Source organism: Gopherus flavomarginatus, chromosome 2 (genome assembly GCF_025201925.1).
Source record: "Gopherus flavomarginatus isolate rGopFla2 chromosome 2, rGopFla2.mat.asm, whole genome shotgun sequence".
Classification (NCBI taxonomy): Eukaryota; Metazoa; Chordata; order Testudines; family Testudinidae; genus Gopherus; species Gopherus flavomarginatus.
In genome coordinates this window covers 263,063,431-263,077,015 of record NC_066618.1, presented here as the reverse complement: position 1 = coordinate 263,077,015, position 13,585 = coordinate 263,063,431, and the positions used below count along the sequence as shown (strand labels likewise).

At 43.0% G+C, this 13,585-nt stretch overlaps 1 protein-coding gene across 2 annotated transcripts in view; it reads left to right on the top strand.

Annotated features, from left to right (window-relative positions):
- NCALD (neurocalcin delta) overlaps positions 1 to 13,585 on the top strand; it is a 147,626-nt gene that overhangs the window by 116,686 nt on the left and 17,355 nt on the right. For both annotated transcript variants that reach the window (XM_050941398.1, XM_050941397.1), the window contains one exon: positions 2,358 to 2,756. In XM_050941398.1, coding sequence (XP_050797355.1) covers positions 2,379 to 2,756 — 378 coding nt within the window. In that variant the 5' untranslated portion in view covers positions 2,358 to 2,378. The remainder of the gene's footprint in view (positions 1 to 2,357; positions 2,757 to 13,585) is intronic.

Genomic DNA, 13,585 nt, shown 5'->3' with positions numbered 1-13,585 from the left:
TAAACATTAGATTTTAAGGGCCCAATCCTGAAAAATATCTCATGTTGATTTCAATGGGAGTTGCAGATGCTCAGCAGCACACAGGAAATGCTCAGCACCAATGACAACAGGCCCTACATTTTCACCTCCTCTTTCCAGGGAAGAAGGGGGAGAGGCAGGATATAAATTCCCCTGAACATTACATTTCCGTTTGACTTTTGTTATGCATTTTAAATAGTGAAGAAGAAAATTTGTGTCGTGAACCTGTAGAGATATTTTGTTAGAAGTTCATTAGCCATTACAGATATTTTTCACAAGTTCTACCCTATGAAATAATGAATCTACCACGGCATAACAATGTTGAAGGCTTTTACAGATTAAATCACAAACAGCCTGTCATAACCTAGTCCCAGATTTGGACCTTAGCGTCCAAAATATAGGGGGTTAGCATGAAAACCTCCAAGCTTAGTTACCGGCTTGGACCTGGTAAAGCTGCCACCACCCAAAAAATTAGAGTGTTTTGGGGCACTCTGGTCCCCCCAAAAACCTTCCCTGGGGACCCCAAGACCCAAATCCCTTGAGTCTCACAACAAAGGGAAATAAACCATTTCCCTTCCCCCCTCCAGGAGTTTCCTCCCTGGGTTCCTGGAGAGATACACAGAAGCAAGCTCTGTGAATCTAAACAGAGGGATTCCACCCTCTCTATTTCCAGTCTTGGAAACAGAAGTACTTCCCTCTTCACCCAGAGGGTATGCAAAGTCAGGCTAGTAAATCGAACACACACAGATTTCCCCCTGACTTCTTCCTCCCACCAATTCCCTGGTGAGCACAGACTCAATTCCCTGGAGTTCCCCACTAAAGAAAAACTCCAACAGGTCTTAAAAGAAAGCTTTATGTAAAAAGAAAGGAAAAAATACATAAAAATGGTCTCTCTGTATTAAGGTGACAAATACAGGGTCATTTGCTTAAAAGAAATATGAATAAACAGCCTTATTCAAAAAGAATACAATTCAAAACATTCCAGCAACTATACCATGTAAATACAAAAGAAAAAAACAATAACCCGTATTGTTTTATGATCTCTGTACTCACAGCTTGGAAACAGAAGATTAGAAAGCAGGAAACAGAAATCCTCTCATAGCCGAGAGAGAGACAGGCAGAAGACAAAGAACTCAGACACAAACTTCCCTCCACCCAGATTTTAAAAAGTCTTGTTTCCTGATTGGTCCTCTGGTCAGGTGTTTCAGGTTACTTCTTTCCAGGTGAAAGAGACATTAACCCTTAGCTATCTGTTTATGACACAGCCATGACCCATTTAAGTTACATTTTCATAAATCATGTTTCATGGCTTTCATTTGCATAATGAATTTGATCATTTGGGTTAACTTTTGTTTGTAAAGAGTGGCTTCCCACAATTCAGTCACGTGCTGGAACTTAGTAAGAGCTGGGGAATCTGGCTATAAATGCACAGCAATTATCAGGAGAAGCACTTTTAACCATGAAAATGAGGTGGGTTTTCTTTTGGAGATGTGCTTTTGTAAGCTCCTAGTAAAATTAATGATGCTGTCCTTTTGGAGTAGCATGATCAGGCTCTGAAATGGTATTTAAAAACCAAAGGTTATTAGTCCTTATTGCACCTATAGCACAATATAGTACATAGCAATTTACCTTTAACAAAATGTAACTAAGGTGATTTAATTGAAAAACTGCACATATGAGTTGTGTTCAGGAATATTTCTCCATGATTATTGTAAGGGAAATGACTTCAAAATATTGTAAATGAGGTGGTTAGCAGATCACTTTTTTCTCCATACACGATTTTGAAAGGACCTTAGCTAAATAAATTTACAATTATCAGATAGCTCTTATTCCTGGCTACAAAGAAGTATCAAAAATATATTTATTGGTATATGCAAAAGAATCCACCCCTGGCTTCTATCCAGATTTTACCCCCTATAATTTTAATGTTAACTAAAAAAGGGACTTATGCAGATCCATACCCGACAAGAAAGGTATCTCATAAGCTGCTGTGAGCAGCATGGCTGGCATTCTACTGAAGAGCAGAATTTGCTTATAGAATGAACTAGTGTTAAAAGATCAGTCAGAATTGAATTTGATTTCACTGTAATTCCTATGAAAAGACTCAGAAATCAGTGTATAGGTCAGTATTTACCGGTAGTAAAAATGATGGCATTTTTCAAAGCAGGAAAGATGATAAATATATTTACCGCCCCACATTTTGATCTAGCTTACATTGGCAAAAAGTTTAGAGTAAGTGAACTGAAGTCAATAAGTGTCAGAAAATTCAAATCTTTGTTCTTCCCTCCCCCACAAAAAAATTAAAAACAAAATTAATTTGTTTTTTTTTTCCTTCTCAGATAAAAATTTTTGACACCAAGATGGGAAAACAGAACAGCAAACTACGTCCTGAGGTCATGCAAGATTTGCTAGAAAGTACAGACTTTACAGAACATGAGATCCAGGAGTGGTACAAAGGCTTCTTGAGAGACTGTCCAAGTGGACATTTATCTATGGAGGAGTTTAAGAAAATATATGGGAACTTTTTTCCTTATGGGGACGCTTCTAAATTTGCCGAACATGTGTTCCGCACTTTCGATGCTAACGGCGATGGAACAATAGACTTTAGAGAATTTATCATAGCCTTGAGTGTAACATCTAGAGGTAAACTGGAGCAAAAGCTAAAGTGGGCATTCAGCATGTATGATCTGGATGGAAATGGATACATCAGTAAGTCAGAAATGCTGGAGATAGTGCAGGTATGTACTGTTCAGGAGGGTTTTACATTTTCTCTTTCACCCTGATTAAATTGTGGGGGCGGTATTGTGAATGTTGGGTGCGCAAAAGGTTATTGTGATATCTTCTCCCACATTTTTAGTCCACTATATATTTGCTTGAACATAAAAAGGTACTATTAAATTTGGAAAAGGTGGAATACCAATTGGAGCAGAAAAAGAGATGTTTATAGCTGCTTGAAGCTTTACTGAGTAAGCATGTGGCTTCTTTGTGGGCTTCCCTATGCTGGGAAATTGCCTTGAGTTTGAACACGATAACTAACATGGTGATGATATATATTACAAAGAACTCCATGTAGACAAGGATTGTCGTATTTATCATCATGTCAGCTGCTAGTGGGTCACCCTACTGCGGAGCCCTGGGATGACCAAGACCAGCTAACGCATTTTTAAACGAGACTGGCCCTGTCTACCTAAGAGCAAAGTCCTCTTTGAAATCCTATTGTATGAAGAAATAGCTAAAATGTTAGAAAGCTCTTTTCCTAGCCCAGACGTGACCTGAGCTCTTTACGTTGTGTTAGTCAATATAATTTTCCTGTGTAGACAAGCCCTCTCTTGTGATTCCATGCATGGCTTCAGGTATATTATCTAATGTTGCACTTATGAGTTCTTCCTCATTTTCATTTTTCTCTAATGTGTCTTTCCCCCTGGAAGGCACAACAAATTCATTGAAAGCTTCATTTTTTCTTTGTTATAGTACACTTGCATAGTTTTAATCTGTGCAATCCACCTCTGCTAGAGAAGCACCTGCCTCCTCGTCACTGGAGATATTGAAGTACTAACTAGATACGATACTATTCGTATGTAAAGATCTGATAGAAATAGAGGGACTGGAATGCATACAAATTACAATTTATGATGGCTAATTCCGTATGGTAGAATCATTATAATGCATGCCATCCTGCTCCTTTTTATTAGTCTGTCTTTGAACATCCTCCCAACAGTAACCAGTGATGGCACTCGTTTTATTCCGTATACATCAGACCATATACTTGACTCAGTTGCAGCCACCTTCGTCATCTTTTATTTCTTGTATTTTTGTGTGCTTGTTTGAGAGTTAAACAGGACTTCATGTTGCTAACTCTGTGGGGCATGAATGAATATTTTAACAACTGTGTGCCAAATTCAGACTGGTATAAATGGTACAACAACAACACCATCAGTGAAGTTGCATCTGCTTACAGGGGACATTCAGAAGAAGTATGAATAATGGCAGAAATTCAGATGAGGGGACAGAAAGACAGGGTTGTAGCAGGAAAAGCAGCTAACGGAGGGTATAAAAGTGTATGCAGGGATGCTGCTTTATTTTGCAGCTTCTTACATCTCCTATGAGTTCACTGGTTTCACCTCTCTTTATATCCCCTCAGTATATAATTGGCACCCATTTATTTTCACCAGCTGATCAATGTGTCACTTCTTCTGAAGTTGACTCCATAGCTGCTAAGATCATTTTGAAAGTGGACTGGGGCATTACACTTCGTTGGACCAATAAAACACGCTTTCCTTAGCCAAGGCAATCACTTTTCTTTCTTTCAAAGACATACATGTAACCTTGCCTGTGTGTCATAATAAACTATGCAAAATATTCTAGTGAGAAGATATTGCCCCTCCCTTACAAATTTTCCCCTGCAAAACATACAAAAAAGAGAGTCAAACAAATAAAAATTGTCCCTCACCCAAACGGATTTTTTATCCCTGAAAATTAAAAAGATCATGAAACACCATAAAGCGCACTTGGGACCTAACTATTAGACAAGGAAGGATTACAGACACTTTGGTGAGGGCCAGCAATATAAAACCCTAAAATAGATAGATTTTAAAATATGAAGAATGTAGTTCACAACATTTGTAGTTTTCCTATGAAGGAAACTACTATTTTTCAGTTGCCACAGATCTACTAATCAGATTGCTTAGATACTAACCGACATTGGCTCCTCTCTAGTCATGTAAGCACCAAATTCTGGTCTCATTTACACTGCTGAAATCAAGGGGCACTGAAGGGATGAAACTGAGATCAGATTTTAGCCATTTATACTTCAAAAATGGAAGGATGGAGAGTGTCTCTTCACTCAATCAGTGTGAACAACTGTACAATTCATTAAAGAAAACTGATGCACTAACTGCTAGATGGCGAATTGGACTGGCTGTTTGCCACCTCGTGTGTGGGGGGGCATGTACAGCCAGTTATTTGATGCAAACCTGAGACTGCACACTCCCGCCAACCCCCATGGGCCACTCTACTGCATTTGAAGAAAAAGTGGCTCTCAAGGCAAAATAACAAAACACAAAAATCTGCAAATCAAATAAAAACTGACAAATAGGTTAGAAGGTGCTCAGGATGACCACTCAAGAATCAATGTCAAGACTCCAACCAGCCCTAGCTTTAAAAACAGAGAGAATTGAATACAGTGTCAGACCTCTCTTGAAATTTGTACAGCCAAGCTCCTCTCCTCTTTCTCTTTTTTTTTTTCCAGACTTCTTCTATAATAGCAACACACAGACTTGAAATTTCACAAAACACATTTGCTGCAAGACACATCATCACATCACTGGAGGAAAAAAATTAAATGCATTAAAAATATGATACCTCTTCCTTCCACCTGTGTTGTTTTTCATTATGTAGGCCAACAAAGCACTGGATTTTTAGGGACAAATTCCATTAATTAATGTATTCAACAACCATTCAGTATTGGTAGCAGGGCCAGCTATAGGGAAGGCGATCCAGACGGCTGCCTGTGGTGCTGGGCTTGGGGGATGCTGGATTCAGGGTGCTGTTTTTGTTGTCAGCAACAAAAGGGAAAATAGAATGTTAGAAATAACACATTTTAGGTATTTCATATTTGCTTATATACGGCATGAATAAATACGGATTTGGAGATTCTGGCATGCAAATTTATCTTCTTATATGACAGGGATAAAGCATATATGCAAATCATGCATCAAATTTGTGAAATGGGTGCACTTGCAATAAAAAAGTAGATATTCAAAAGCTTAACACATGGAGTAGGATGGGCGCTGAAGATGCTCCTCGCCTGGGGTGCCATTTGGTCTAGGCCCAACCTTGATTGGCACCCTTGCCATACTCTTCTGGTTCCCCTGCTCATACACCTTGACAGCTTCTCATTCTACCTGTCTCTATGCTTCCAACTCTCCCCCTCCTGCCAAAATTTTGAGGGACTTTCTAAGGTTTGTCAGTGAGAATCTCAATCTAAGAAACCTGGTAAGTTTTGTTCAGCAGCTGCTCCCCTGTTGCAAACTAAAGGGAACTTCCCAAATAGAGAAGCTGCCTACTACATAATGCAGCTATAAGTTCTGTTTGTCAGGCAACTTTGCCTGCAAGTGTCTCCCTGTCCGTCCCAATTCATAGAACCATAGAAATGTAAGGCTGAAGGACCTTGAGAGGTCATCTAGTCCAGCCCCCTGCACTCAAGTTCGATAGAGCAGTGCTGAATAGAACAGGACATTTATCTCCTATGTCTTACAAACGACACTCCTGTTAATGCACCCCAGAGTGATATTAGCCTTTTTTGCAACTGCATCACAGTTTGGCTCATATTTAATTTTCCAATCCACCATAACCCCCAGATCCTTTTCAGTACTACTGCTACCTAGCCAGTTATTTCCCATTTTGTAGCTGTACATTTGATTTTTCTTTCCAAAGTGAAGTACTTTGCACCTGTCTCTACTAAATTTCGTTTTGTTGATTTCAGACCAATTCTCCAATTTGTTGAATTCTGTTGAATTCTAATCCTGTCCCCCAAAGTGCTTGCAAGCCCTCCCAGATTTGTCATCTGCAAATGTTATCAGTATGCTCTCCACTCCGTTATCCCAGTCATTAATGAAAATGTTTAAAAGTACCGGATCTAGAACAGCCCATTGCAGGACCCCACTAGATACATCCTCCCAATCTGAAAGCAAACCATTGATAACTACTCTTTGAGCGTGATCTTTTTACAGGTGTGCACTCAGCTAATAGTATTTTAATCTAGATCACATTTCCCTAGTTTGCTTCATACTTCATGGTTAATAATAATACTTCTGTAGCACTTCTCATCCATATATTTCAGAGGGCTGAGGCTTGATGGAGAGGGCTCCATGAGTGTGTTTGAGTGGCAGGGGCATGTGAAACTGAGATTGATGTGGATGTTTTGTTGTCTTACTGGAGATTAATTTTTAGTGCTTGAGTTGATAAGAAATGTGCTTTAACAATCTGAGCTGTAATTCAACAAAGTTGTATGTGCCGGGGGGCTGTTTGGTTGTTTTTTAATTGTGGGAATACAGGACACTGTATCAAATGTGTTCCACTCAGACATAAGTCATCAGGATCCTTCTCTTTGTGGGAAGAAGAAAAAAAGAGCTATGCTTGTATCGTTGATATATCCATCAGGAATCTATTACAAGTCTCTGATCTATGATACATTTGCATATTGATACAGTAGGTTTATTATATTCTAGGCTGATTTTCTGCATAGGACAACACATCAAGCTAATGCATAAAAGGACACCATTAATGTGGAAATCATATAATTGGAAATCTTCTCCTCCCCCCTCTTACCAGGTGCCACAGGGATTCCTTTAAGTGAAATCAAGGAGATGAAAAACATTTTGTTTCTCTTTTTGTCAGTCTGCTGACTTTGTGTGCTTTAGAGCACTTGAGCACAGATCCACAGAGGGACTTAGGGGCTGCAACACTTGGCTACTAGGCAACGTGTGCACTACGAGGTAAGGGTGTGACCCACTGCCCATGTACACATACTCGCACGAGCGCTCCTCGAGCTAGTGTGGGCGTAAGTAGCAGCATAGCCTGGAATGTGACGTGCTGTACCGATGAAAAGTGCCAGGTGGTATTATTGTATGACGTCAGTCTGGTCACAGTGCAGTGCTTGAGTGGGGAGAAGGGATGTTCATGTGCCTGCCGAGAACGCACTATTTTTTTCCTGTGGGTGCTCCAGCCCCAGAGCACCCCTGGAGTCCATGCCTATGTCTGGATGTGATACATTCCTAAGTCTTTTGGAAATAGCATCTCCAGCCAATTGCCAGTTGTCTTGGGGTGACATTTTCCTTTCCCCAGCCCTGCAAATACCTAACTTAGCAGGCTCTTTGGGGAGCTGTGCAGGACTGGAGAGGGAATAAAATCACTTCTGCAGCCCCTGCACAGCAGCTACTCTAGCCTAGGTGCTGCAATAGAAGCCGCTTCCACCACCCCTATGAGGAGGTTCCTGGCTGCTGGATCTCATGACTCTGCTCCAAGCCTGTGCTCCAGTGTTTCCATATGTTTCTGCCTATTCAGAGCCACCGTGGAGACCACAATCTTGGTTCCCACTAGACACAGAAATTCCATGTTACTCCAATTCAGCCCTGTCTTAAGGGCACTGTGGGGCTCCCATGCTTTGAGGAGCCTTTGTGCAGGCCATCCATCAAGGGGTGAACACCACTGACAATGCAGGTCGGCCTGTAGAACTCCATATTCCCTTCAGGCTGATGGGTTGGCTGGCAAAGCTCTTTTCTCATGTTGAACCCTATTTATAGCATGCTGCCTGCAACACGTAGCAAGTGACTCACATAGGGTGAAATTCACCCCTGTACAAAGAGCCTCCATGTGCCTCAATTAAGGCCTGTTGTGAGAGACTCTGGAACTAGCCACAACTATGGAGTTATTAAACCAGACAATTATTTCTAAAGTATATTTGGAAAATGCTGTGTTTTAATCTATATGTGTGGGGAGTGAGAACTCCAGTCCTTTAGCTCTCTCAGATTAAGCTGCAGCGATTCATTTTTGCTGTAAGGATGGAGTTTGATGCTTAATTTTGAGTGTCATGATTTTTATCAGTCGCTGACATCCCCAAAGGAATTTTGGATTGAATTTCCCCTAAGGTGGTGGCATGATCTGGAAGACCCATCTGGTGCCCTGCATGGCAGGTTGGCAGCATGTTGTGGCTGGGTTGAGGGGAGGAGCTGATGGCTGGAGTAACTTTTGCCCACACTAGAGAAGGATCACAGCAAATTTATTGGCTACTGTAGCCTCTTGGGCGCAGGAGCAGGCATGGAGCATCCACAAAGCTTTGTGGAAAGATTCCTTCCATCCCAGTTTCCCTCCGGGGTCACAGTGCTTTACCACCCAAACGTTGCAATGCCATATGCTCTCTGACTCCTCAGCTGCATAACAAACTCCTTTTCACTTCCAGCATATGTCCGTCCACAGTACAACTCCATTCAAGCTACAGCTGAAATCCAGCTAAAGAGTTTGAGTCTGCCCCCTTGCTGAAATAGTACATGTTTGGTGAGGACCTGAGTAAAATTAAGGGTTTAAGTGAAGAGATTTAAACTTTGCCATAAGTGTAAAACTTCAACACAAACTGATCCTGTGGAGTTGCCAGGGCATCTTTCCAATACTTATCCAAGGGACAAGTGTAGCACTTTCAGCTGTCACACAAAAAAACCAGAAGTGGCTTTGGCCATCTCTCTTAAGTCTGGTCTGTACTATTGAGGTAAATTAGTTTTATCTAATTAGTTTTGTTCCCTTAAGTTATGTAATTTAAGTTGACGTAGCTTAGATCGACTTACAGCGGTGTCTACACTGTGCTATGTCAATGGGAGAGCGTCTCCTGTCGACATAGCTTCCACCTCTCGGGGAGGGGGAGTGCTGAAGTTGACGGGAGAGCACTCTGCCATTGACTTATCATGTCTTCACCAGATCCACTAAATCGGCACCATCAATTGCAGCAACACTGAGTTAGCTGGTAGGGAAGACAAGCCCTTAGTGAGCTAACTGATCTGTAAGCCAGGGAGAAACTGGGCTTGAGGTGTCTTCCTGTAAAGTAGAGTGACCAGATGAGAGGAAGAAAATATTGGGATGGGGAGCGGGGGGGTCGCAAAAAAATAAAAGCCGAGTGCTGCCGGCGGAGCAGGAGAGAAAAAAATCTCAAACGTCGCTTCTGAGTACCCTCAAACAGAGCCTGCTGCCTCCTCTGCCAAACGTTCCACCCCAGGAGTAGCAACCCCCGCCTGGGCTGCACAGCTGGGGGTTCTTCGGGGCCACAGGCACTGGCTGGACATCTAGTTTCCTTCGGCCCCCCCTGCATCTGTCATAGCAAGAGGAAGACTAAGGACAGGGTAGGCCCACTGCTCAATGAGGAGGGGGTAACAGTAACGGGAGACTTGGAAATGGCAGAGATGCTTAATGACTTCTTTGTTTCGGTCTTCACTGAGAAGTCTGAAGGAATGTCTAGTATAGTGAATGCTTACGGGAAGAGGGTAGATTTAGAAGAGAAAATAAGGAAAGAGCAAGTAAAAAATCACTTAGAAAAGTTAGATGCCTGCAAGTCACCAGGGCCTGATGAAATGCATCCTAGAATACTCAAGGAGTTAATAGAAGAGGTATCTGAGCCTCTAGCTATTATCTTTGGGAAATCATGGGAGACAGGGGAGATTCCAGAAGACTGGAAGGGGGCAAATATAGTGCCCATCTATAAAAAGGGAAATAAAAACAACCCAGGAAACTACAGACCAGTTAGTTTAACTTCTGTGCCAGGGAAGATAATGGAGCAGGTAATCAAAGAAATCATCTGCAAACACTTGGAAGGTGGTAAGGTGATAGGGAATAGCCAGCATGGATTTGTAAAGAACAAATCGTGTCAAACTAATCTGATAACATTCTTTGATAGGATAACGAGCCTTGTGGATAAGGGAGAAGCGGTGGATGTGATATATCTAGACTTCAGTAAGGCATTTGATACAGTCTCACATGATATTCTTATAGATAAGCTAGGAAAGTACAATTTAGATGGGGCTACTATAAGGTGGGTGCATAACTGGCTGGATAACCGTACTCAGAGAGTAGTTGTTAATGGCTCCCAATCCTGCTGGAAAGGTATAACAAGTGGGGTTCCGCAGGGTTCTGTTTTGGGACCGGTTCTGTTCAATATCTTCATCAACGATTTAGATGTTGGCATAGAAAGTACGCTTATTAAGTTTGCGGACGATACCAAACTGGGAGGGATTGTAACTGCTTTGGAGGACAGGGTCAAAATTCAAAATGATCTGGACAAGTTGGAGAAATGGTCTGAGGTAAACAGGATGAAGTTCAATAAAGATAAATGCAAAGTGCTCCACTTAGGAAGGAACAATCAGTTTCACACATACAGAATGGGAAGAGACTGTCTAGGAAGGAGTATGGCAGAAAGAGATCTAGGGGTCATAGTGGACCACAAGCTTAATATGAGTCAACAGTGTGATACTGTTGCAAAAAAAGCAAACGTGATTCTGGGATGCATTAACAGGTGTGTTGTAAACAAGACACGAGAAGTCATTCTTCCGCTTTACTCTGCGCTGGTTAGGCCTCAGCTGGAGTATTGTGTCCAGTTCTGGGCACCGCATTTCAGGAAAGATGTGGAGAAATTGGAGAGGGTCCAGAGAAGAGCAACAAGAATGATTAAAGGTCTTGAGAACATGACCTATGAAGGAAGGCTGAAGGAATTGGGTTTGTTTAGTTTGGAAAAGAGAAGACTGAGAGGGGACATGATAGCAGTTTTCAGGTATCTAAAAGGGTGTCATCAGGAGGAAGGAGAAAACTTGTTCACCTTAGCCTCCAATGATAGAACAAGAAGCAATGGGCTTAAACTGCAGCAAGGGAGATTTAGGTTGGACATTAGGAAAAAGTTCCTAACTGTCAGGGTAGTTAAACACTGGAATAGATTGCCTAGGGAAGTTGTGGAATCTCCATCTCTGGAGATATTTAAGAGTAGGTTAGATAAATGTCTATCAGGGATGGTCTAGACAGTATTTGGTCCTGCCATGAGGGCAGGGGACTGGACTCGATGACCTCTCGAGGTCCATTCCAGTCCTAGAGTCTATGAGTCTATGAGCTTGGCCCAAGGCCTCTCTCTATTCTGCCTTCGTCGGCTCAGCCCAGCGCCTGGCCCTCAGGCAGCCTGTCTGGAGCCGTCCCTGCTGCGAAGCGGACACGTGGTTACCACAGGGCTTCTCTGTGGTTCGCCCCCCCAGAGCTCCCCACGATTCACTGCCCCAGGGCTCTGCTGCGGCCTCACACTCTCGGGAGCTGGTGACATTGCCACGGGGCTCTGCTGTGGCCCCATGCCGTGCCCAGGAGCTGCTGGAGCCCAGATAGCCCCGCCCTGCGGCCCCCCCATGGCGTGCAAGGCTCTTGGCAAAGCCCTACGAGCAAGGTGGGGGAACTGGTGGCTCCCCACTGGCCACGGCATCACTTCTTGCCGAGCGGCCAGTAGTAACCCCTTCCAGATGCAGCAGGGGAGGCCAGCTTGTGCTGGCTGAGCAGGAGGGGGGGGGGAAAGCCAAGTGTTGCCAGCGAAGCAAATATCGGAACAAAATGCGTCCCGACCAAAGATTGGTTGGATCGGGACGCAGGACAAACACTTAAATATCGGGATGGTCCTGTTTTTATCGGGACGTCTGGTCACACTACTTTAAAGGCAGTAGCAAAACTCTCAATGGGACTGCAGTGTGTGGGGGATCAGGCCCTTGTTCCCTTCATTAGATGCTCTGTACTAAAATGGCGCGAAAGTCAAATAGAAAGAATAGCATTCTGTTTGATTCTAGTACAGTTAAAAACAGTCCCTAGTAATTCATGCTGTCATCAGTACCCCCATCACTGGCTCTCAGACACTTTGTCAAATGCAGGGAGCAGGTGCAGCCCCCATGGAAGTTGCTGTGCCAAATTCAGCAGTGGAATAAAGGATGGCGCCAGTTACATGCTGGGTGTCAATTGGTCATAAACAGGTGGGTAAGTGGCAAAGCAGTGAAATTTGCACCCATTTGTCACTCAGCAAATGTGGAAAGCTGAGGGAGAGAGTTCAGCAGGAAAACCAGCCAACAGCAGAGTAAGATAAAACTGGTGTACTTCCCCCTCTCCCTACCCCGGCTCTCCCCTCCCACACAAACCACCCCCACATGCCTGCTGCAGGGATTACAGGGGGAAGGTCTGTGGGCTGTGTTATGTAGGAGGTCAGACTAGATGATTGTGATGGTCCCTTCTGGCTTTTAAAATGTCTGAAGTCATAAAATATATACCTGGTCTATGTCCCCTGGGCCTCAGAGAGAGATGCACCTGCTTCTCGCAGGACTCGGTTTGGTCCCCATCGTGATTTTCTTTACTCCAGGGTTATGCCAACTTTAGCTGCCCTAACCAGTGCTGTGCGCCTGTGAGGGACAGTCTGCACAGACGGAGGTTGTGTGTAGTCAGCAATCAGCAGTGATTAGTACCAGTGATGGTTCCAAGAGCCCAAGGACTCCCGTCGTGCTCTGTCCCATGCTAGAGGCACAGGAAGTGGACAAGGCTTCTGCACCCTTGCATGCCCATGTAGAGGTTTGAGCAGCATTTGGTCCCAGATTAGGGACTATCTGAACGTTTTCAGGTTATTACATAAACCTGCTTCCTTTGAGAGCTTTCTCATTTAAAACGACAGTATAGTTACACTCAGTTAATACAGGGGCAAATCCTGAATTTCTTTATTAGTTTTCACTTGGCCATTACATAGGGAAATTTGCCACAGAACAACTGAGTAAGGCCAGAAAGATTTGACCAGAGACATCATTTTCAGCACGAAAGGAGCATTTTATTATTCCCATCATGCTCGGGCTCTCCTAGAACATCTCGTATATTATTGTTTTAACACTCTTCTGTTAAAGGGACCCTGTAGGATGAGGACATCTTTAAACAATTCTGTTCTAAAAATCTTCATTTTCTTACTATGGTTACTCGGAGTGTAACCGTGACTGCAAGCCCAGCTAATGTAATTTTGCCCCATGCTTTCTCT